The 25,165-nt window shown below is 47.4% G+C and overlaps 1 protein-coding gene across 26 annotated transcripts in view; it reads left to right on the forward strand.

Moving 5' to 3' along the window:
• The window catches only part of celf2 (cugbp, Elav-like family member 2), a 61,275-nt gene that overhangs the window by 21,294 nt on the left and 14,816 nt on the right, over positions 1-25,165 (forward strand). For 11 of the 26 annotated variants that reach the window (XM_029761231.1, XM_029761214.1, XM_029761213.1 and 8 more), the window contains exons 3-8: positions 3,240-3,288; positions 5,040-5,174; positions 10,052-10,081; positions 11,021-11,100; positions 22,532-22,762; positions 23,704-23,767. In XM_029761231.1, the coding sequence (XP_029617091.1) occupies positions 3,240-3,288; positions 5,040-5,174; positions 10,052-10,081; positions 11,021-11,100; positions 22,532-22,762; positions 23,704-23,767 (589 nt within the window). The remainder of the gene's footprint in view (positions 1-3,239; positions 3,289-5,039; positions 5,175-10,051; positions 10,082-11,020; positions 11,101-22,531; positions 22,763-23,703; positions 23,768-25,165) is intronic. The other 15 variants (XM_029761218.1, XM_029761219.1, XM_029761220.1 and 12 more) reach the window with 3 other exon arrangements.

Here is a 25,165-nt window from a genome sequence, read left to right on the forward strand (position 1 = left end):
GTGAGTGTGTAGGGAATGGAAAGGGCTGGAATGCAGATGGGCACAGAATGTATTTTTGTCTGTAAAAATCATGTTGAAAGAGTCTGTGTGTGTGTGTGTGTTGACCACAGTTATTGACTCCCCACTATGAGGACCATCTGTCTGTCTCTGTGTCACTGCCTCTACCTCCACCCCACAGAGGAGAGAGGGATAAGTAGGCTGAGGGAACGAGGGATAGAAAAAGAGAGAGAGAAAGGGATAGGTAGAAACTAGACAGAAGAGTGGCCACAATGTGTAGTGTTGCTAGTATGAGATATGTACAGTTAAGTGTGTGTGTGTGTGTTGCTGAGGAAACGTGGTGTGTATGATACCAGGATGTACGGTACAGTAGCTGAGAGCTTTTCTATTGGCTCACACACTAGTCAGGTGAAAGTGTTATCGAGGTGCTGACTGCTGGCAAAGGCTACACTGCTGCTGGCAGCATGCAGGACTCAGTGGGGGTTTCTCTACACACAGACACACACACACACACACACACACACACACACACACACACACACACACACACACACACTTACTGTAGACACACACACTTTGTGGCAGCCGGACAAGTTGAACTCTGACCTTTAAAGCCCTGGGGCATTCCTCGTGGGCCAAGGGGTCAGAGGGGTTTGAGGAATGGGGTACATGCTGTAGGTGAGAGGGTGAACGTTAAATGCTGAGGGGTATTAGGTTTCTGGCACGTTGTGTCCTGGAAGGAAATGTTTAGAGGGCAACTGTACTAGAAGACAGAGTAGTGTTGCATAGCGGTGGTTGGGTAGGAAACAGTATGGTAGTGATAAGGGGATAATACCCTGCTGGAGAGGTAATGTTTACCTCCATGTCATCAGCTACTCTGACGGATAGACACCTCGACGTCGCCGCCAGAAGAGCTGGCACAGAACGGGCACTGCATGGCATGCCCCGACTAGCCGACTGGAAATCAGAAAGAGGGGAAAGAGGAGATGTTTCCAAGATGTTACCAACTACCATACCAGAGGGAAATGTCACCAGTGTAGGCTCCATTCACAATGACACGGGTTTAGATGTTTGGTTACTGAGAAAGGAGGAAACAAGTCAGGGGGAGGCCTGGGGTGTCATGGTGATTGGATGAAGAGTGACTGCAGTAGGTAGCTCCAGGGCTCTCAGTGAAGAACCAGCAGTGTGGAATTGTGGGGTAGTGGTGGAGCTGCATGAACGCATCACACCCCGGGTCTGAAGCCTGCAAGGCCTTCTGGGTAGACAGATCTGGGAGAAGAAGGATGGCATCTAGACAGAACCTTCTGAGAGAGTATGAGAGACAGAGGCTGGGATAGCCGCTAGCCAGCGCCTGTAGCCTGAGGATGCAGTTATTTCTGTACTATAGCCCTCCAACATATGATCCACTGGCACTCTCTCACACTAACAAATCAAATGTATTTATAAAGCCCTTCTTACATCAGCTGATATCTCAAAGTGATGTACAGAAACCCAGCCTAAAACCCCAAACAGCAAGCAATGCAGGTGTAGAAGCACGGTGGCTAGGAAAAACTCCCTAGAAAGGCCAGAACCTAGCAAGAAACCTGGAGAGGAACCAGGCTATGAGGGGTGGCCAGTCCTCTTCTGGCTGTGCCGGGTGGAGATTATAACAGTACATGGCCAAGATGTTCAAATGTTCATAGATGACCAACAGGGTCAAATAATAATAATCACAGTGGTTGTAGAGGGTGCAACAGGTCAGTACCTCAGGAGTAAATGTCAGTTGGCTTTTCATAGCCGAGCATTCAGAGTATGTCTACCGCTCCTGCTGTCTCTAGAGAGTTGAAAACAGCAGGTCTGGGACAGGTAGCACGTCTGGTGAACAGGTCGGGGTTCCATAGCCGCAGGCAGAACAGTTGAAACTGGAGCAGCAGCATGGCCAGGTGGACTGGGGACAGCAAGGAGTCATCAAGCCAGGTAGTCCTGAGGCATGGTCCTAGGGCTCAGGTCCTCCGAGAGAGAGAAAGAAAGAGAGAGAATTAGAGAGAGCATACTTAAACTCACACAGGACACCGGATAAGGCAGGAGAAATACTTCAGATATAACCCCACCCACTTTGCCAAAGCACAGCCCCCACACCACTAGAGGGATATCTTCAACCACCAACTTACTGAGACAAGGCCGAGTATAGCCCACAAAGATCTCCGCCACGGCAAAACCCAAGGGTGGGCGCCAACCCAGACAGGAAGATCACGTCAGTGACTCAACCCACTCAAGTGATGCACCCCTCCTAGGGACGGCATAGAAGAGAAACAGTAAGCCAGTGACTCAGCCCCTGTAATAGGGTTAGAGGCAGAGAATCCCATTGGAGAGGGGAACCGGCCAGGCAGAGACAGCAAGGGTGGCTCGTTGCTCCACACACACACAGTCTTGTACAACTCACCTTGTGGGGACCAACATTATAGACGGACAGATAGAGAGAGACCGATAGAGACAGCTAGAGGATCAAAGCGCCCTGCCACACAGTGACTGTTCAGGCTTAGCCAGGGGCATTATGGGTAAGACAAGGTACAGACAAAGACACACACACACCACAGCTGGTGAGAGCCCAGAAGATGGATCTCTTCTCTGTGTGTGTGTGTGTGTGAGCAGAGGCAGAGTCAGTGTGATTGATACTGGGCTAGATTTAGAGAATTACTGTCATTGGTCTCTCTGCAGATCAAACAAGCACATCATCTCTCATAAAGGAAGGAAGGAGGGAGGGAGAGAGAGAAAGAGAGATTGTATATAGACATATTATGACATTTGAAATGTCTTTATTCTTTTGGAACTTTTGTGAGTGTAATGTTTTCTGTATATTTTTCATTTGCTTTGGCAATGTAAGCATGTTTCCCATGGGGGGGGGAGAGAGAGGTGGCAGCCATTTTGTCTGTGAAGTGTTTGCATGTTTTCACTTTAAAAAAAAAATACTCATCAATCAGCTCCATTCATCCTCTAAACCTGCAACATGGGAATGAGGGACACACCTGGACGACGTCTGTCACAGTGTGTGTGTGTTTCCTACACATCTTCAGAGTTCCTCTTTAGTGTGTGATCTGTTGGGACTTTCAGTGGCCAGTTTGTAGTGTGTCGGTGTGCTGTGACCAGTCAGTGTGTGTGTGTTGTGACTGAAGTGTGTGTGTGATCTCTGAGTGTGTGCAGTCCTCACTAGGTGTGTGTGTGGGTATAGTATTGTAAAGGTGGGTTTGTCCTGTTTTTTCCAGATGCACCATCCCATTCAGATGAAGCCTGCAGACAGTGAGAAATCAAACGGTGAGTGATCACACACTGGGTTGAGTATTACGTGTGTGTGTGTTTTTCTGTGGCTCAGTGATCCTGTTTCAGAGAGAGAACGAGAGCTGTATGAATTATTAAAGTGTTCTGGGAGGGGGTCAGGGAGAGTTTAACTGTTTTGGCCCCACAGTGAACCAGCCTTTCTCTCTGCGTCTCTCTCTCTCACACACACACACACACACACACACACACACACACACACACACACACACACACACAAACACAGACAACTGGCTCTATTACAGATGCGGTTATAAACCCATTTATCCAGCCATAACGCTTTACTGCATCTGAGCGAAGCCAGACAGGGGCCACGTCCCAATACTAATGAATAGCCTCTTTTCCTCATCCACTGGACCACCGAAAGTATAGAAGGATAGAGGGTAATAACATTGGGACACATCCAGACGGATGGCTGAGCTCCACCCAGAGAGAGACAGAGTGGTGTCATAAAGCAGCACACAGGCATCACTTAAAGCTTCATAAAGCAGCTCGCAGCAGCAGCTTCTAGACTCGGCCCACTAAGGAAATACAATGCACTGGAAACACATAGATCCATCCATATCAGTCATGATGAGACCTTAATAATGCTTTACCGCTCCAGACATGTTCTGTGAGGTTATGAAATGGGACTTGGTAAGATATATCCGTCTACTGTAATGGAAGATAGTAAAGTACGGCCATATGAAATGCGTCCGTCTTTTTAATGATAGAACGTTCCATAAACCTTTATTGGAGTTGCTGTAACCATAATGAATTGTCGTTAAGCTGCTTGTTGCTTTAGTCAATCAAGAGGTGAGCGCGGGCGCGTTTGTCTTCGCCGCACTGCTGTATCGACGGCCCGTCTTCGCCTTCAGCTTTCTTTCTTTCTTGAAATCTGATCTGGAATCAGTAAAACGCCGCTTCTCTGCTTCCCAATACGTCACTAACTCTGACTCAGGTCGGCTAACAGATATTTAGTCACTGTTAAGGATATCTCTGCTGTTTCTCCATATCCACTCCCAGTTCATTCATTGCAGTGCTGATAATGAGCGAACGTATACAGACGAGTTGGAAGCCTTTGAAACAACACTTATCTTCCCTGCGTGTCCCGGTGTTGTTTTTTTAAACGCACAAACAATTCAAACAGCAAAATAAACAAGTGCTCTATTGATTTCCCAGAGTGCAACAGACCGCTTATCTCTTTCGCCTCCCGGTAAGAGCTGACAGTTTCCTCATTAAAAATGAATTGGATTAGCATTACTCTGAATGGTGAGCAACACACACACACAGTCTCTCTCTTGTCTCTTTCCCACGGTCACACACACACAGAGACAAGAAACAGTAAGAATCTCTGTCTCTCTCTCTCACTCACACACACACACACACACACACACACACACACACACACACACACACACACACACACACACACAGTTACACAGGCCGAGGTATTGCAAGATAAATGGAGCGATTGGGTCAGAGAGAAAGGCATTAAACAGGAGGAGGAGGGGCAGGCAGACAAAAAGAAACCCGGAGAGATGGGAGAGGAGGAGATAGAGAGAGAGAAACGAATAGAGGGAGAGAGAAACGAATCGAGAGAGAGAGAGTCGCACAGAGACTTGGTGTTGAAGTGGTAATGAGACATTGATCACAGTCTGCAGATGAAATGGTGAGACTTTCTCTCTCTCTTTCTTCTCCTTTTTTTCTGTTTCTCACCCATTTCAATGTCTTCCTCTCTTCCCCTGCAGCGGTGGAGGACAGGAAACTGTTCATCGGCATGGTGTCGAAGAAGTGCAATGAGAACGACATCCGAGTCATGTTCTCCGCGTTCGGACAGATCGAGGAGTGCCGGATCCTGCGAGGGCCCGACGGACTCAGCAGAGGTGTGTGTTTCTTGGGCTCCGTCCATATACACACTCACCCTGACCCCTGACCCCCTCCTCCCTTACCTACCATCCTTTTCACCCCTCCCACCTCTTTATATCCACCCCCTATTCAGTTCTGAGCTCCTTATTCCTCCCCTTACAGTTCTCCTCTAGGCAGAAGGAGAATATATCTTCTCCCTCGCTATTGGCCAACCATAGAGCTACTATGCAATCAGCAGTGCACTGTCCCCCTTAGTCAATCTCCTCTTCATTGGAACAGGGAACACCCCCCCCCCTCCTTTCTTTACCTTCTTCCCTTCCCTCCCCCTGTCTCCCTTCCCCCCTCACCCCCTCCAATCCTCCTGCCTCCTCTCCCCCGTCCCCCTCCCTCTGTGGTCTCTATGTGCTGAAGAGATGGGGCGGGGTCTGACAAACCAAACTGTCTGTCCTGCCCGGCATCACACGAGGCTGTCAATGTCATCGTCACACAGGTTTATGTGGATGTGTCGGTTGTTGTGTGTTTTTCTGTGGATGTTACCATTGTTCTTACTGTTACTGTTGACCGTCTCTCATTATCTGAAGGTCTCTTCTTCTTCTCTCCTCAAGGTTCCTCTAGCGGTCTCTAATACTCTACTGTCACACACACTCAGTCCTCCACTGTCCCTTCATCCTCCTCTCTCTCTGTCCTCCACTGTCCCTTCATCCTTCTCTCTCTCTGTCCTCCACTGTCCCTTCATCCTTCTCTCTCTGTCCTCCACTGTCCCTTCATCCTTCTCTCTCTCTCAGTCCTCCACTGTCCCTTCATCCTTCTCTCTCTGTCCTCCACTGTCCCTTCGTCCTCCTCTCTCTGTCCTCCACTGTCCCTTCGTCCTCCTCTCTCTGTCCTCCACTGTCCCTTCATCCTTCTCTCTCTCTCTGTCCTCCTGTCCCTTCATCCTCCTCTCTCTGTCCTCCACTGTCCCTTCATCCTCCTCTCTCTGTCCTCTACTGTCCCTTCATCCTTCTCTCTCTGTCCTCCACTGTCCCTTCGTCCTCCTCTCTCTGTCCTCCACTGTCCCTTCATCCTTCTCTCTCTGTCCTCCTGTCCCTTCATCCTCCTCTCTCTGTCCTCCACTGTCCCTTCATCCTCCTCTCTCAGTCCTCCACTGTCCCTTCATCCTTCTCTCTCTGTCCTCCACTGTCCCTTCATCCTCCTCTCTCAGTCCTCCACTGTCCCTTCATCCTTCTCTCTCTCAGTCCTCCACTGTCCCTTCATCCTTCTCTCTCTCTGTCCTCCACTGTCCCTTCATCCTTCTCTCTCTCTCAGTCCTCCACTGTCCCTTCATCCTTCTCTCTCTCTGTCCTCCACTGTCCCTTCATCCTTCTCTCTCTCTGTACTCCACTGTCCCTTCATCCTTCTCTCTCTCTGTCCTCCACTGTCCCTTCATCCTTCTCTCTCTCTCAGTCCTCCACTGTCCCTTCATCCTTCTCTCTCTCTGTCCTCCACTGTCCCTTCATCCTTCTCTCTCTCTCAGTCCTCCACTGTCCCTTCATCCTTCTCTCTCTCTCTGTCCTCCACTGTCCCTTCATCCTTCTCTCTCTGTCCTCCACTGTCCCTTCATCCTTCTCTCTCTCTCTGTCCTCCACTGTCCCTTCATCCTTCTCTCTCTCTCTGTCCTCCACTGTCCCTTCATCCTTCTCTCTCTCAGTCCTCCACTGTCCCTTCATCCTTCTCTCTCTCTCTGTCCTCCACTGTCCCTTCATCCTTCTCTCTCTCTCTGTCCTCCACTGTCCCTTCATCCTTCTCTCTCTCTGTCCTCCACTGTCCCTTCATCCTTCTCTCTCTCTCTGTCCTCCACTGTCCCTTCATCCTTCTCTCTCTCTCAGTCCTCCACTGTCCCTTCATCCTTCTCTCTCTCTGTCCTCCACTGTCCCTTAATCCTTCTCTCTCTCTCAGTCCTCCACTGTCCCTTCATCCTTCTCTCTCTCAGTCCTCCACTGTCCCTTCATCCTTCTCTCTCTCTCAGTCCTCCACTGTCCCTTCATCCTTCTCTCTCTCTCTGTCCTCCACTGTCCCTTCATCCTTCTCTCTCTCTGTCCTCCACTGTCCCTTCATCCTTCTCTCTCTCTCTGTCCTCCACTGTCCCTTCATCCTTCTCTCTCTCTCAGTCCTCCACTGTCCCTTCATCTCTCTCTCTCTCTCTGTCCTCCACTGTCCCTTCATCCTTCTCTCTCTCAGTCCTCCACTGTCCCTTCATCCTTCTCTCTCTCTGTCCTCCACTGTCCCTTCATCCTTCTCTCTCTCTCTGTCCTCCACTGTCCCTTCATCCTTCTCTCTCTCTCTGTCCTCCACTGTCCCTTCATCCTTCTCTCTCTCTCTGTCCTCCACTGTCCCTTCATCCTTCTCTCTCTCTCAGTCCTCCACTGTCCCTTCATCTCTCTCTCTCTCTCTGTCCTCCACTGTCCCTTCATCCTTCTCTCTCTCTCAGTCCTCCACTGTCCCTTCATCTCTCTCTCTCTCTCTGTCCTCCACTGTCCCTTCATCCTCTTCATCTCTCTCTCTCTCTGTCCTCCACTGTCCCATCCTCTTCATCTCTCTCTCTGTCCTCCACTGTCCCATCCTCTTCATCTCTCTCTCTCTCTGTCCTCCACTGTCCCATCCTCTTCATCTCTCTCTCTCTCTCTGTCCTCCACTGTCCCATCCTCTTCATCTCTCTCTCTGTCCTCCACTGTCCCATCCTCTTCATTTCTCTCTCTCTCTGTCCTCCACTGTCCCATCCTCTTCATCTCTCTCTCTCTGTCCTCCACTGTCCCATCCTCTTCATCTCTCTCTCTCTCTCTGTCCTCCACTGTCCCATCCTCTTCATCTCTCTCTCTCTCTGTCCTCCACTGTCCCATCCTCTTCATCTCTCTCTCTCTCTCTCTGTCCTCCACTGTCCCATCCTCTTCATCTCTCTCTCTCTCTCTGTCCTCCACTGTCCCATCCTCTTCATCTCTCTCTCTCTCTGTCCTCCACTGTCCCATCCTCTTCATCTCTCTCTCTCTCTGTCCTCCACTGTCCCATCCTCTTCATCTCTCTCTCTCTCTCTGTCCTCCACTGTCCCATCCTCTTCATCTCTCTCTCTCTCTCTGTCCTCCACTGTCCCATCCTCTTCATCTCTTTCTCTGTCCTCCACTGTCCCATCCTCTTCATCTCTCTCTCTCTCTCTGTCCTCCACTGTCCCATCCTCTTCATCTCTCTCTCTCTCTCTGTCCTCCACTGTCCCATCATCCTCTTCATCTCTCTCTCTCTCTCTCTCTGTCCTCCACTGTCCCATCCTCTTCATCTCTCTCTCTCTCTGTTCTGCACTATCCCAGAATTCTATTACACATGATCATCCTATGTCACATCTCTTCCTCACTCCCCCAAGCATGTGTCTGTTGTCCTCATGAATATTACAATCTCAGTCTGTCCCCCTTTAATGCAACATAACCTCCACAATCCCCAGGCTTCCTAACAGCCTGTCAGAGCAGTCTTAGTCCAGCCCGGTCCAGAGCTGTAAATACATGAAGCAAAGTGAGGCTGCAGATAAATAGGCCTTCAAGTGGGTCTGCCTGTCCCACCTGGCTCTGCGCTAACACGGCGCTGCTATTAAACCACAATATCAATCAGAAGCCTGTTCTGTTCCGCCACCCACTATTAATAAAATATGGATCACACCACTGGTGGATCCACGGCTGGGTCTGGGGATCTACCCTACATTCATGAAAGGACTGTTCCCTTTCTCCTCTCCTATCGGAGCCCGTTGCCTGACGACAGAATACGGCCTGCTAGATATTTATAGCGTCGGCTAGGTGGCTAAATCCCATCTTCTTCACTGGATGATAAAAAACATACTGGAATGGAAAGAGAAGCTTTCATCAGGTCATTTTTAGCACTGACCTTAATACATCTACGGTTCAGTTCAACAGACGGGTTTATTTTGGGTATCGAACGAAGGAAAGGGCTCGGAAACGAACAAACGCATTTTGGTGGAGCAAAGCGATAGAATGCCTGTCTTCTATTGTAAAATGCCTCATTGGTTCTGTGGTATAACGGCCAGTAAACAGTATTTCAATGGAGAATCCACAGGAAGTGCCTTTTAATGAGAGTTGGTGAAAGACTGAGAGTAGACGGCTTTAAAAGACCCAGTCTAGGAGGTCACCTTAACCGGTGGATTCTCTCTGTAACATAACATCTGGGTCATGTACTGGAAGAGGGTTTTCAAGCTATTTTTAAGATTTTGGCCCATCTAGAATTACCCCATATTAGTTTCTGAAACTTGCTCAAAGATGACCGACCTTGGCCTTTCTCAACTGCTGCCAGATAGAGCAAGCCCCTGGACAGTAAGAGTCTTCTCAAACTTTAACCCCAAGGCAACTTCATCTGCCGCATCTTGCTACAGCACAGACCTAGTTTGGTTTTATTGGTACCGTTAGGCAGGCCCATAATGAATAGTCTAGACTATCCCTAACCCTCAACCCCGTTCTATCACAGAGGACAAGACAATCATAAAGGTAGAGGATGAATCACAGCCACTCATCTGTTCTCTCCTTCATTCCCTTTCTCACTCTAGTCTTCCTCCCCTCCGTCCTCTCTCTCACATACACACACCCATTCACTCACTCGTACTCTCTCTCTTTCTATCTCTCTTTCCATCCGTCCACCCCCACCCCATGCACACAGTTCTGACTAGATGACCTGTCTGCTAGCTAGCTAACTGTATCCTATGCAGTCAGCTAGCTACAAAGTGTGTGGAGTGGGTCTGGGGATGGCTGTGCTACTAGTGCTAGCATGGCTCAGTGTGTGTTAGCGTGTTAGCTTGGGGGGTGGGGGTGTTGAAGCTCTCCTCCAGTATATTGACACTGCCTCTCTCTGATCACTCCCCAACCAACAGGCCTCAGCCAGAGGGAAGCCAACGTTAAGGGTAATACCATTTCATTTAATACTAGACTCTTACCCAACAATTACGATCTCACTGATCAAACTCCAAAGCGCCAAATAGTTAAGAGTTCCCAAAGAATGTGCATCATTCTGCCCGCCACACCCACCCTCCCTCCCTCCCTCCCCCAAGATTTGCTCAATTTGTGTGATTTTCTGTGATGTCTTTTCAGAACGCATTCTTCATAGAACCCTAGAGACGGTTTGTCAGTCGTCCCCCCCCCACCTCCCTCCCCTCTCTCTCTTGTTTGTTCATGTCCCAGAATAGGACAGCAAGAGAGAAGGAGGGGGAGAGGGGGGGGAGAGGGGGCATCCAATCAGACACACAATGCAGGCCTAATGAGTTCAAATCGTTTTAATGCAAATTGGACAGATTTCCATTCTCTAGAAGAGTGGGAGGATACTTGTACAACCAGTGATTTCTGTGTAGGAGCGAGAGAGAGAGAGAGTTGGGCAGAGAGAGAAAGAGAGAGAGAGCGAGCTGGGCAGAGAGAGAAAGAGAGAGAGAGAGACTAGGGAAGAGGGAGGGAGAGAGCTTCAACCAACCCACCTCATCTCAATGCTCAAGTCATCAACAGCCATCCCCATTGGCGCACCACAACCTGCCAATCAAAAACTCTGATTGATTCTGATTGGAGCTGGCCTATTGTGGATGGGGTTGGGTGTGGTCGTCATGGCGCTAGCTGTGCTCTTTGGCTGTTGTTCCTTAGCAACCTGAAAACACTGTTGTCTGCTTGTTTAGTTCTCTGTACAATCTCTGTTTTGGGTTTATAACAACGACGTGTCCAACCCTTTTGTCTTGTCTCCTCCTCTTCCTCCTCCCGTTCCTTCTCCTCTCCCTCTATCCCATTGTCCCCTCCCTCCTCCCGGCCTCCCTCCCTCCCACCATCTCTCCATCCCTCCCTCCCTCCCTCCGTCCCTACAGGATGTGCGTTTGTCACGTTTTCTACCAGGGCTATGGCACAGAATGCAATCAAAGCCATGCACCAGTCTCAGACTATGGAGGTACTGTACCCTCGCCCTTTCTCTTCAATTTCCTCTCCGTCTCTCTCTCTCTCCATCTCTCTATCGCTCTCTCTCATCTCTCTCTCTCTCTCTCTCTCTCTCCATCTCTGTATGATAGAATCTGTCGGATGCTGTCACATGCTCGTCATCCTTTGGCCAAATATGTCAAAGTAGGACAAAGAAGAAAAGTCACTTTCAAAACTCTCTCAGTCACAGCAGTCATTCTTCCCAGAAAAAGAAATAACATAAAAGCTTTTGGAAAAAAAGTGTCAAAACAGACAAGGTAACATAAGCAAGGACCCCAGATCACACTGATCAGCCTGACTGGCTCTGTTAAGGATGTCACACTCCTCAGAGAGAGAAGAGATGAGACAGGCAGCATTATAGACGCCCACATTTAGACAGGACCCCCATCAGTGACCCTATGACCTCTCCATTGGGAGTGTGTCTGTGTGGGTTGTGGTGTCCTTGTCAGTTTGTAGGGGTTTTGACAGTAGGAGATGACAGGGATGTGATTGCAGGAGAATTACAGGGCCAAGGTCAGACGTGTGTGTGCGTGCGTGTGCGTGTGTGTGCGTGCGCGTGTGTGTGTGCGTGCGTGCATGTGTGTGTGTGTGTGTGTGTGCGCGTGTGTGTGCGTGTGTGCGCGTGTGCGTGTATGCGTGTGCGTGCGTGCGTGTGTGTGTGTGAGAGATCTGGTAATGACACAGTGTATTAAAGACAGTGATTGACAGTCACCTTAGTGACTCTCTCATTATGGATGATGATGTGCATGTGTGCATGTGTCTGTGCTTGTATGCATGTCTATGATGTCTGTGTCATGTGGTGTGTGTGTTTATGACCCCCCATGTTGCTCTTAATCAGTGTTCCCTATTTATACTATTATAACCTTCTGTACCATGGCCCAGTTAACTTTCCCAATATCCTCTGCTTTTTCACACACACATAAAGCCCTAAACAGGAGGCAGAGATTGAAGTGGACAATGACAATGGGGAAAAAAAAGCTTCATTTCCATGTGAAAAACATGCTGCTGACTAGCTCTGGCCAGGACCCAAATTGCTGCACTGTTTTTGCAATGTCCCCAGTTTGTAATTTAAAAGTAATTACTTCGGGTCCGAATGAGGATTGGTAAATAGAGTTTGGTTATTGTCTTGGCTCTATCGTCCCCCACTGTTTTAGATTGTGAGCCTGTGTGTTTGTGTATGTGAGCTTGTGTGTTTGTGTATGTGTATTTGTGTGACTTTGCCTTTCACTAATGGCCTTGTCACTGTGGTATCCATTCTCATTATACTCTGGCATTCAGGACACACACACTTTATAAATGTCAGGGTATTGTGAAAGTGGATATGAACAGGACAGGTCATTTACGAGAAAGCACATTCATTTACACACACAGAGAGAGGAGAGAGGAGAGAGGAGAGAGAGAGAGAGAGAGAGAGAGAGACAGACAGACAGACAGACAGACAGTCAGTCAGTCAGTCAGTCAGTCAGTCAGTCAGTCAGTCAGTCAGTCAGTCAGTCAGTCATGGTGCTCTGTAAAGCCTGATGATTTGTGGCTGTGTGTAGAATATTCTTCCTGCCTGTAAAGGCTGTTTAAGTGGTTAGAGGGCTGTTCTCTCTGCTCTGGCTAATATCAGGGCTCCAGGTATAAGTGACCTAAGCAACATTCAGTCGGGGTCTCATCTTACTGTTGAGAGTTAGAATAGTAGAATATATTCCAGGTGCAATTTCAAAATTTGTTTGTGCAGGAAATTTCCTTTAAAACTGCCACATTTTCTCTCCATCCCATGGCAAAATGGTGAGAATTGCAGGGAAGCTGTACAATGACTAAGAAAGGGCTCTCTGCCCCATGGCAAAATGTGTAGAATTTTATGACATTTGTTATAAAACTGGAACATTTTCTCTACTCCCCATGGCAAAATGTGTAGGAACGCAGAAAGCTTTCTTTAAAACGGCAACATTTTCTCTACTCCCCATGCCGAAAATGTACTTTAAAATGTAAATGTTTCTCTCTGCTATCAAGAGGGGGGCCAAAATGTTTTGTCCCCCACAACCAAATCTCGCTCAGGGCCCCCAAAAAGCTAGGGCCTGGCTAATATTAGGGCTTCTAGAGACCGAGGCTACACACAACACAGCAAGTGGAGAGTGAGTGAGGAAACACAGCCGTGTGTGTTTGGAGACTGGACAAACAAGACAAGTTAATGGGAGAAAAATGAGGGATGGAGGGATGAGGAGATTGACACAGTGAGGGAGGTATAGCAGAGAAACAGCCGTCTCTGTGTCTGCGATTTACCACCAGCCCATTAAAACTAACAAGCTCATAGTCCTATAGACAGGTTGGTTGTTTAGTAACAAAACGGACGCATGCGCAACTATGGCGCAAAACAGACGGTTGGCTTAGACTGTTGACAACATGCAAACTATATTTCATCTCCAATGTTTATTGAAAAAATATATAATATTGCACAATGAGCAATTGTCTCTCAAATACACTACATGACCAAAAGTATGTGGACACCTGAACATATCATTCCAAAATCATGGGCATTAATATGGAGTTGGTCCCGCCTTTTCTGCTATAACAGCCTCCACTAGATGTTGGAACGGCGGGGACTTGCTTCCATTCAGCCACAGCAGCATTAGTGAGGTCGGGCACTGATGTTGGGCGATTAGGCCTGGCTCGCAGTCGGCGTTCCAATTCATCCCAAAGGTCTTCAATGGGGTTGAGGTCAGAGCTCTGTGCAGGCCAGTCACGTTATTCCACACCAATCTCGACAAACCATTTCTGTATGGACCTCGCTTTGTGCACGGGGGCATTGTCATGTTGAAACAGGAAAGGGCCTTCCCCAAACCATTGCCACAAAGTTGGAAGCACAGAATCGTCTAGAATGTCATTGTACGCTGTAGCGTTAAGATTTCCCTTCACTGGAACTAAGGGGCCTAGCCGAACCATGAAAAACAGCCCCAGACCATTATCCATTATTCCTCCTCCACCAAACTCTACAGTTGGAACTATGCATTCGGGCAGGTAGCGTTCTCCTGGGATCCACCAAACTCGGATTGGTCCGTCGAACTGCCAGATGGTGAAGTGTGATTCATCACTCCAGAGAACATGTTTCCACTGCTCCAGAGTCCAATGGCGGCGAGCTTTACACCACTTCAGCCGACGCTTGGCATTGCACATGATGATCTTAGGCTTGTGTGCGGCTGCTCAGCCATGGAAACCCATTTCATGAAGCTCCTGACGAACAGTTATTGTGCTGATGTTGCTTCCAGAGGAGATTTGGAACTCAGTAGTGAGTGTTGCAACTGAGGACACACGATTTTTACGCCCTACACGCTTCAGCACTCTTCGGTCTCAATCTGTGACCTTGTGTGGCCTACCACTTCGCGGCTGAGCCGTTGTTGCTCCTATACGTTTTAAATTCACAATAACAGCACTTACAGTTGGCCGGGGCGGCTCTAGCAGGGCAGAAATTTGACAAACTGACTTATTGGAAAGGTGGCATCCTAGTCACTGAGCTCTTCGGCCATTATACTGCCAATGTTTGACTATGGAGATTGAATGGCTGTGCACTCGATTTTATACACCTGTCAGCAACAGGTTTGACTGAAATAGCCGAATCCACTAATTTGTGTCCATATACTGTTGTGTATATATAGTGTACATCATTACAAAACAAGACATGGTATCAAGAACAAGATTAAGCTAGCACCTTTGATTCCCCACATGGCAGCTTCTTGTCATTGTTGCTAGCTAACTGGCCATCCAGAACCACAAAAACACAAGGCCTTCTGAAGCCGCATTGTCAGCTAACCCGTTTATATGTATAAGTCTGACTGACCATATAAGGCTACATATATCATCTCCTTATTTAACCTTTATTTAACTAGGCAAGTCAGTTAAGAACAAAATGTTATTTTACAATGACGGCCTACTCCGGCCAAACCCTCACCTAACCCGGACGACGGTGGGACAATTGTGCGCCACCTATGGGACTCCCGATCACGGCCGGTTGTGATACAGCCCGGGATCGAACCAGGGTCTGTAGTGACACCTCTAGCACTGAGATACAGTGGCGTAGACCGCTGCGCCACTCAGGAAATACTTATAGAGTATTCTATCTATCATCTATCTATTGCATTTACATATTTTTATTACTTTTTTACATTTATTTTTTACATTTTAGTCATTTAGCAGATGCTCTTATCCTACTAATGTTGAGCCCTGTTTTATTAGGAGGGAGGGAGAGAGAGAGAGAAAGCGAGAAAAACAGCTTCTTTTCTTGTATATATTTCCCGTTTGAGTCCATAAGAAGTACAATCTGTGGCTTGTGTATGTCCTCAGTGTGTGTGGGGGGATTGTCAGGAGGAATCTCAGGGTGGCTGACACGGGCGGGGGGGGTGCTCAGAGGGGGTGAGATCCCCTGGGCTTGGGGTTCTTAATTTGTCTGTCCTGCTGTGGTGTCGAGGCTATGGTCAGGGGTAGACTGTTCTGCTGTGATGTCGAGGCTATGGTCAGGGGTAGACTGTTCTGCTGTGATGTCGAGGCTATGGTCAGGGGTAGACTGTTCTGCTGTGGTGTCGAGGCTATGGTCAGGGGTAGACTGTTCTGCTGTGATGTCGAGGCTATGGTCAGGGGTAGACTGTTCTGCTGTGGTGTCGAGGCTATGGTCAGGGGTAGACTGTTCTGCTGTGATGTCGAGGCTATGGTCAGGGGTAGACTGTTCTGCTGTGGTGCGAGGCTATGGTCAGGGGTAGACTGTTCTGCTGTGGTGTCGAGGCTATGGTCAGGGGTAGACTGTTCTGCTGTGGTGTCGAGGCTATGGTCAGGGGTAGACTGTTCTGCTGTGGTGTCGAGGCTATGGTCAGGGGTAGACTGTTCTGCTGTGATGTCGAGGCTATGGTCAGGGGTAGACTGTTCTGCTGTGATGTCGAGGCTATGGTCAGGGGTAGACTGTTCTGCTGTGATGTCGAGGCTATGGTCAGGGGTAGACTGTTCTGCTGTGGTGTCGAGGCTATGGTCAGGGGTAGACTGTTCTGCTGTGGTGTCGAGGCTATGGTCAGGGGTAGACTGTTCTGCTGTGGTGTCGAGGCTATGGTCAGGGGTAGACTGTTCTGCTGTGGTGTCGAGGCTATGGTCAGGGGTAGACTGTTCTGCTGTGATGTCGAGGCTATGGTCAGGGGTAGACTGTTCTGCTGTGATGTCCAGGCTATGGTCAGGGGTAGACTGTTCTGCTGTGATGTCGAGGCTACGGTCAGGGGTAGACTGTTCTGCTGTGGTGTCGACGCTATGGTCAGGGGTAGACTGTTCTGCTGTGATGTCGAGGCTATGGTCAGGGGTAGACTGTTCTGCTGTGATGTCGAGGCTACGGTCAGGGGTAGACTGTTCTGCTGTGGTGTCGAGGCTATAGTCAGGGGTAGACTGTTCTGCTGTGGTGTCGAGGCTATGGTCAGGGGTAGACTGTTCTGCTGTGGTGTTGAGACTTTGGTCAGGGTCTGAGGTGGGCTGTTCTGCTGGCTTCTCTGCGGGGGTGGCCACATCACTCAAGAGAGTGATTGAAAAAGCTTCTTCTACTTTCCCCAATGCACAAGTGATTATCTCCACCCTGCTACCATGCAGCGGGTAAACGCAAGTATTTTCCATGACTCTGCTTCAAAACCAAATGTTTACCTGGCCCACTACTCCACCCTGGACTTGAACAGCCTTTACGACCAGGTCCACCTACACAAGGCAGCAGTGCCCACCTTCGCCCTCAACCGCAGCCCCAACACCTCACACAGGAGCAACAGATCAATAGACACCCCGCCCAGACCAGCGAGACACTCTCCCAGACCTGCGGGCCCCCCCCTCCCGGACCTACACATAGAGGACCCACGCCGAGAGGACCTACATCCAGACCACAACACCACCAGCCACATCCACCACATCCCCACCCCAACCAATCTACACCTCCCTAAGTCAAACATGCCCACACCCCATTTAGGCCCCCTCAGATCAGACCTATGCCCCTCCTGCCCACCCCATGCCCCCCACACCCGCAAAGAGGGCCTCAACATGAAAGTCACACATACTCCCAGGCTGTGATCAGGCAAACAGGCCCAACTCCCACTCTTACACTAGTCCAAGCCAATAGCATGTACCAGATGCTCAGCAGGCTCTGCTCACACTTACTGGTCTGAGGCAAAACCACACAGCTAACAACATTGGACACTTTATGGAACACAAAGCCTTCATTATCTCATCCTGGAATATCCAAGGCCTGAGGTCATCTGCCATCAATCAGAAATACAGACATTGTCATCCTACAATAAACCTGGTATAGAGGAGACGGACCCACTGGTTTCCCTCTAGGTTACAGAGAGATGGTAGTCCCATCCACCAAACTACCAGGTGTGAAACAGGGAAGGGACTCAGGGGGTATGCTAATGTGGTATAGGGCAGATCTAACACACTCTGTTAAATTAATAAAATCAGGAACATTTTACATTTGGCTAGAAATTCAAAAGGAAATGATCTTAACAGAGAAAAATGTCCTCCTGTGTGCTACCAATATCCCCCCACTAGAATCCCCATAATTTAATGAAGACTTCTCCATCCTGGAGGGGAAAATCAATCATTTCCAGGCCCAGGGACATGTACTAGTCTGTGGCGACCTAAATGCCAGAACTGGACAAGAACCTGACACCCTCAGCACAGGGGGACAAACACCTACCTGGAGGTGACAGCATTCCCTCCCATATATGCCCCCCTTGGCACAACTACGACAACATGACCAACAAAAACGGGTCACAACTCCTGCAGCTCTGTCACACGCTGGGTATGTACATAGTCAATGGTAGGCTTCGAGGGGACTTCTACGGTAGGTACACCTATAGTTCATCTCTTGGCAGTTGTACTGTAGACTACTTTATCACTGACCTCAACCCAGAGTCTCTCAGAGCATTCACAGTCAGCCCACTGAATCCCCTATCAGATCACAGCAAAATCACAGTCTACTTGAACAGAGCAATACTCAATCATGAGGCATCAAAGCCAAATGAACTGAATAATATTAAGAAATGCTATAGATGGAAGGAAAGTAGTGTGGAAACCTACCAATAAACTATTAGGCAACAACAAAATTCAGTCCCTTTTAGAGAACTTCCTGGACAAAACGTTTCACTGTAATACTGGTGTAAACTTGGCAGTAGAAAACCTAAACAGTATATTTGATCTCTCAGCTTCCCTATCAAATAAAAAAAATTCAAACAGAAAACAGAACAAAATTAACAACAATGACATATGGTTTGATGAAGAATGCAAAAACCTAAGAAAGAAATTGAGAAACCTATCCAACCAAAAGATAGAGACCCAGAAAACCCGAGCCTATGGCTTCACTGTGGTGAATCCCTAAAACAATACAAAAATACACTACGGAAAAGGAAGGAACAGCACGTCAGAAATCAGCTCACTGTAATTGAAGATTCCATAGACTCTAACCACTTCTGGGGAAATTGGAAAACACTAAACAAACAACAACACAAAGAGTTATCTTTCCAATCTTTTTGGCTCTATAACAACGAACAAACAGCAAAAACATATACATGATCAAATACAAATCTTAGAATCAACTATTAAAAATGACCAGAACCCACTGGATTCTCCAATTACATTGAATGAACAAAAGGACAAAATACAAACCCAAAAAAGCCTGTGGTGTTGATGGTATCCTCAATGAAATGATAAAATATACAGACCACAAATTCCAATTGGCTATACTTAAACTCTTTAACATCATCCTTAGCTCTGGCATCTTCCCCAATATTTGGAACCAAGGACTGATCACCCCAATCCAAAGTGGAGACAAATTTGACCCCAATAACTACCGTGGTATATGCGTCCTCTGCATTATCATTAACAGCAGACTCGTACATTTACTCAGTGAAAACAATGTACTGAGCAAATGTCAAATTGGCTTTTTACCAAATTACCGTACGACAGACCATGTATTCACCCATATACACAAACAACGTGTGCGGTTAAAATTTGGCAAAAAACACACCCCACAGGGCCGTGGGGTGAGACAGGGATGCAGATTATTTAGGTTTAGGAAATGATTTATGAAACATGAAAAACAGGTTTAGAGAGACTTTACGCATGAAAGAAAGAAAACGGTGGTTTGATTCGTTCTGAAAATTGCCACATTCTTTAACCCATGGTAATGTTGGAAGATTAGTGTACATATAATTATAATAGGGAGAATAGTGTATAATAGTAGGCTATACCCTCGCCTATTGCCTGCACTAACCATGGAACTGTGGGATGCAGCCTGGTCTTATAGACTAGACGTAACATAGTAAAAGTAAATCCGGGACCCCCAAATGAGTATGATATCTTACGTTTTGGTATGGTTACTTAAGACAGATGGTTAATTAAGGCAAAAACGAAAGTAGGGTATTTGGTCGGACGTACAACGCGAACGTCTAGCAACCCAAAGATGCGAGTTGAAATAGCTAATCTAGCTAATTAACAACTTTTCAACTACTTACTACTTTGTTTTTAGCTATTTAGCATGTTAGCTAACCCTTCCCCGAACCCTACCCTTAACCCATAAACCGAACTCTTAACCCTAACCCCTAGCCTAGCTAACAGTAGCCAGCTAGCTAACGTTAGCCACCTAGCTCGAATTCGTAACATATTGTACGTTTCGCAAATTCGTAACATTTAGTGCATTTTCGCAAATTCGTAATATGTCATTCGTAACATACAGTATCATACGAAATGGTTGATGGACATCCACAAATGAATACATACCATACGAAACGTAACATATCATACAAAAAGGATTTACCTTCAGAATAATATGAAATGCTCTGAGACCAGGTTGTGGGATGACACGGCCAAGTATGCACCGGGTTCAAACTGTTACGGCTTGGTCCGCGCTCCACTCCATAACGAATTCATTAGCATAAATGTATTTTTATATATTATCAACTGGCATTTACAGAGGAAGCAAATGAAGGTAAACAAAACAATGTCATTAAATGGAATGATAATGTCGGCTATACCAACTGAAGGGAACTAACAATAGTTGAATATATGTGGTTATTATGTCTACTGGCAGTCAACATTGATAGTGGCTAATATTTAACTTGATAGAAATAGGAAATAGAGAAAGTCAGGGTAGCCTATAATTAAGATATTCGAGCGTGCCCATCCCGACAAGTTAAAAGGCTGTACAATTTAAATTCTGCGTAATGGCACAGCATTTCATAAACTTTACTGTGGGAAAGTTACATTTTGATATGCTTAAGTTTGCTGCCATGTGACTGGTTTCACATTTGTCTTCAGCGATTATAAGGTTAAATGGATCCACAAGTGTCATTTATACTCAATTCCCTTATCCAAATGTATGACTAATTTACCTAGCTCTTATCAATAGCTCTTATCAATAGCTCTTATCAATAGCTCTTATCAAGTTGTAAATTCGAGTGCATGGAGAACAGTGTTATTTCTATGGGGAAAAATAGAGTAGATGCTTTTTCCACTTGGAACCGGTAGGTTCACTAGACTTTACTTGCGTGTGAAAGTGGTGGAATTATTAGGGAATTAAGTCGAGGTCAGAATACGGCGTATCTGCGTGTGAATAGCACGCTGTTCTCAGGCTAAAGTTCAAGGTCAGAATACGCAATGAGAGAAAAGTGCATAAAAAAGGAATTATGTTCCATTTACGCATTCTTACCTCAGGATGGAAATCACCCCTTAGAGAAAAGCCATGATTTAGCCCAAATCACTTGAGTATCAGTCTCTGGAGCTCTATGGCCCCTGCCCCCCCCCCCCCCCCCCCCCCCCCAGGATCGGCCTCTCATTCTGGGCCATGTTTTCCAGGCCTGCTGTGGGTGTCAGCTGGAGTAATGAGATATTTAGCAGAGAGAGAGAGAAAGCACAAGAGGCCCCTGACTGACTCTCCTCCGAATGCAATTTTCTCCCTTCTTTATCTCTCGCCTGCTCGTCAGAATGAAGGGAGGAAATAAGTGCTGGAGAGAGGGAGTAAATATGGCTGAGCTGCCTTCAGCTAAAGAGACATGTTCATCGGCTGATAGATACAGTCAAAACCTCAGAGATGAACACACAGTGAGAGACACACACACCCACACTCAGACAGACACACAGGACAGCCCTATAGTATGATAGAGAGGTGATATATTTGCCATCTGGTTAGGTTGGCGATCACAGTATGAGCCAAACCCCGTCACAAACTCCCTAACTGAGTCTGAAAACTCGCCTCCAACGAAATCTTTCAATTAAAAGCTTTTTATTCTCCCGTGGCAGATTGTGTGTGTTTGAGCAGGTTTCGCCCCCCAGTTAGGCTTTGATTTCAGCGTGAGTAATGTACTGGTGTGATATGATAGATTATAATGTCTGTGGTTTAGTGTCCTCTGTAGTTAAATCACCGCTGCTGTGTCTTTTATGTTACAGCTCACTGTTTAGCGCGCGTGTGTGTGTGTGTGTGTGTGTGTGTGTGTGTGTGTGTGTGTGTGTGTGTGTGTGTGTGTGTGTGTGTGTGTGTGTGTGTGTGTGTGTGTGTGTGTGCAAGTTATTCTTTACTTTTTTTAATCAAATTTTATTTGTCACGTGCCCCAAATACAACAACCTTATCGTGAAATGCTTACTTACAAGCCCTTAACCAACAATGCAGTTCAAGAAATAGAGTTAAGAAAATATTTACTAAATTAACTAAAGTAAAACATTTAATAAAAAGTAACACAATAAAATAACAAAAACCAGACTATTTACCCGTACCAAATTATTTTTCCTTATCCAAGTTGTTATCCAATATTCAGACTCAAACACAGTACTGTCATCAGCAAAGACACAAACACACACGCGTAGAGGACACACACGCACACACACACACACACACAGTGAGAGAGAGAGAGACACACACACAGAAACACATGTACCTCATTTACAGACACAATGCTCTGATTCTCTCATTCTCTCTCTAAGCTCTCTAAATCTCTTTCTCTCACCTCTCTCGCTCTCGTCTCCCTTTCCCTCTGACCGTCTCTGTTCTCTCTCTACCTCCGTCTCCCCGTCCCTCTTCATCTCGCTCTTTCTTTTCCCCACTCCCACTCTCCGTGAGATGATGAAATACTTTTAGAACTCAGGAAATCGCTTTCTGTGGAAATAAACCCATTCTGGACTCTAAGATAACTGCCCCTTATGGGAAGCTAGTCCCTTCCCCTTAGTTGTGTGTGCTTGTTAGTGTCATGTTACGTGTGTGTCAGCGTGCATTGTACGTATGTTGTGTTAGGTTTAGTTTGTAACAAATTTCTTGTGAAACCAATCAAATTTTGGTATATTTTGAATATGAATTTCGAAAATTCCTTGTGCAATACTGAACCCTCCCCCTTCTCTCCCACCCTCCCTCCTCCCTCCCTCAGGGCTGCTCGTCTCCCATCGTGGTGAAGTTTGCCGACACGCAGAAGGACAAGGAGCAGCGGCGCCTGCAGCAGCAGCTGGCTCAGCAGATGCAGCAGCTCAACAACGCCACCACCTGGGGGAGTCTGACAGGGCTGGGCGGCCTCACCCCGCAGTATCTGGCTGTAAGAGGACACGCCACGTCGCCCACCCCTTACTGCAGCCCCGCAGCCAACGCATCCGTCGCCGCCGCAGTCAGTGCCACCCTCCCCGCCCCCCACTACCCTCCCTGCCGTCGCCAACCGCCGATCCCCCCCCCCACGTCCACACCCCCAGAGAGTCAGACCCTGCTTCCTATCCCATTCCCCCTCTCCTCTCCCTTAAGAGTCCACCCCCCCTCCTTCTCCCTCTCTCAGGGGGTGTAGCCGTGACAGGGAAATGAGGCCTTTGAATCATAGGGGTCAAGGTTCAATGGGCGGGGCCAATCGCTGGTGCGATCCAATAAGAGGTCTTTCCCATGTCTAATATCGTCGTCCTATTGGGTCACAGCGGTGATTGATTGACAGATTGGCACGTGGTGTTCAGAAGCCTCATTCCCCCTCCCTTCTTCAGTACTTTATAGCATTTTAGAATCCCTCTCTCAACTCATTCTTAGCACCTCCTTCCTTCGGCAGCCTCTTTCAGAACCGACCCTCTTCCTCTTTCACTCTGAAACCTTTTAAGACTTCTGTCCCCAACTTCTCTGAAACAGACCAGTCTACTCTTCCTTGAGTCCCCTTCATCACAGCTGGGATCTTTCCTGAAACTGTAAACTTGTACATAGGTGTACTAGGTGTACAAAGTTGTAAATGTACTGCAGTACATAAGCCTTTGAGTTTTTTTTACAGTTCCTTTTAGTGTTCTATTCTGAAATTGTACATGACTCAGTGGTTAAATGTACAGTAGTAGATGTCATATTCATTGTTTATATAGCCTATAGCCCACATGCAGTAATTCTACCAAATCATGATGATACTAGCAGAGCTGAGATAGTGAGGGTGATCACTGTTTGTATTTCCAATCCTTCCTCCTCACTCTGTTTCTCTCTCTTTTGTTATTTTCCTATCTCTCTATCTATCTATCTATCTATCTCTCTATCTCTCTATCTCTCCATCTCTCTATCTCTCTATCGCTCCTCTCTTGATTTCTCCCTCAGTTGCTTCAGCAGGCCACCTCCTCCAGTAACCTTGGAGCCTTCAGTGGGATCCAACAGATGGCAGGTGAGTCCAGTAGATGTGTACACACACACACACACACACACACACACACACACACACACACATACACACTGAGTAATATTGTAGAAACTATGCAGTAGTTTTCTAAGATGTCGCTGTTGTTCAGATTTGTCTTGAGTCTGTTATCCATCAGGATAGAAGAGTGTACCAGGCCTCAAAGGAGGGATGTTTAGTCCGGCAATAAGGCAACAGAGAAGGAAAATAGAGAGAGATGAGATAGGAGCTCTGCTCACTGTTTCCCCCTGCTGGTCTCCTTTGTCTTTTCCTCTGCATGTTCTCCTAACCACACTCCCACCTATCTGTTCATACTTTATCCTCTTTATCCCGCTCCTTTGTCTCTGTATCTCCTCTCCTTCTTTCCTTGAATTGCTTTCTCTGAATCCCTCACCCTGTCATCCCACCTACCCCCCCCCCCTTCTCCCGTCCTCCTACGCCCTGCCTTTCTCCCTCTTGCCGCCTCACTCACACCCTCTCTCCCTCCCTCTCACTCTCTTTCTCGCTCTCTCTCTCTCCTTGGGTGCTCAGTAAGCTGTCAGCTCCTAATTGTAGACTGTTTAGCTGGCTGACAGAGAGAAGCAGAGGGGGAATATTTATAGCAGCTATCGGCACAGGAGTACTGTAATTGCCAGCACCGCTGAAGGAAAAAATAAATTCTGTTAAGTAGTGCAAAACTCGACGGATTTCAGGAACTGGTTGTTGCAGGGCAGAAATAATGTATTCCTAAAGTAGTAAGCTCATTGGCTCAAGTTTTTAAAATGTGTATCTATGTCTTGCAAAGTAGGTGGGTTGAGCGTTCTGGACTTGGGGACATTTTTAAGAGACGGTAATGTTGGTTGATGTGGTGTAGTTGAGTGAGGATGGGCTCTGAGGATCTTTTACCTCAGTGAATGGCTGTTAGAACTCTCTCTCTCACACACACACACACACACACAGAGCTACAGAAACGCTCAGGGACTTGGAACTGGAAGCGAAATCGCGGCTGCATTACGGAATCCTTTTGGCCGTCCATCTGTCGCTGGGCAACCGTACATGATTGGCAGTAGATGTGAGACAGCTCAGTGACATCTGGTCCCAGTCTTCATCATGAGGAGTCGGAGAGCTGTGAGAGGCTCAATTACCCCAATGAGCATTCAATTAGAGCCAGCTAGCTAGCTAGCGCTTACGATAGAGCCCCGGCCCAGCTCAGCCCAGGCGGCATACAGAGGCTCCCTAAAGCTATACAGCCCAGAGCGCACAGCACAGCCTAGCACAGCACAGCACAGCCTGCCAGCTGTATAGCCCCAATACTGGAGCTTCCTCTTTCTGATACAGTTGAAGTCGGAAGTTTACATACATCTTAGCCAAATACATTTAAACTCAGTTTTTCACAATTCCTGACAT

The sequence above is a fragment of the Salmo trutta genome, chromosome 8 (assembly GCF_901001165.1).
Source record: "Salmo trutta chromosome 8, fSalTru1.1, whole genome shotgun sequence".
Taxonomy (NCBI): domain Eukaryota; kingdom Metazoa; phylum Chordata; class Actinopteri; order Salmoniformes; family Salmonidae; genus Salmo; species Salmo trutta.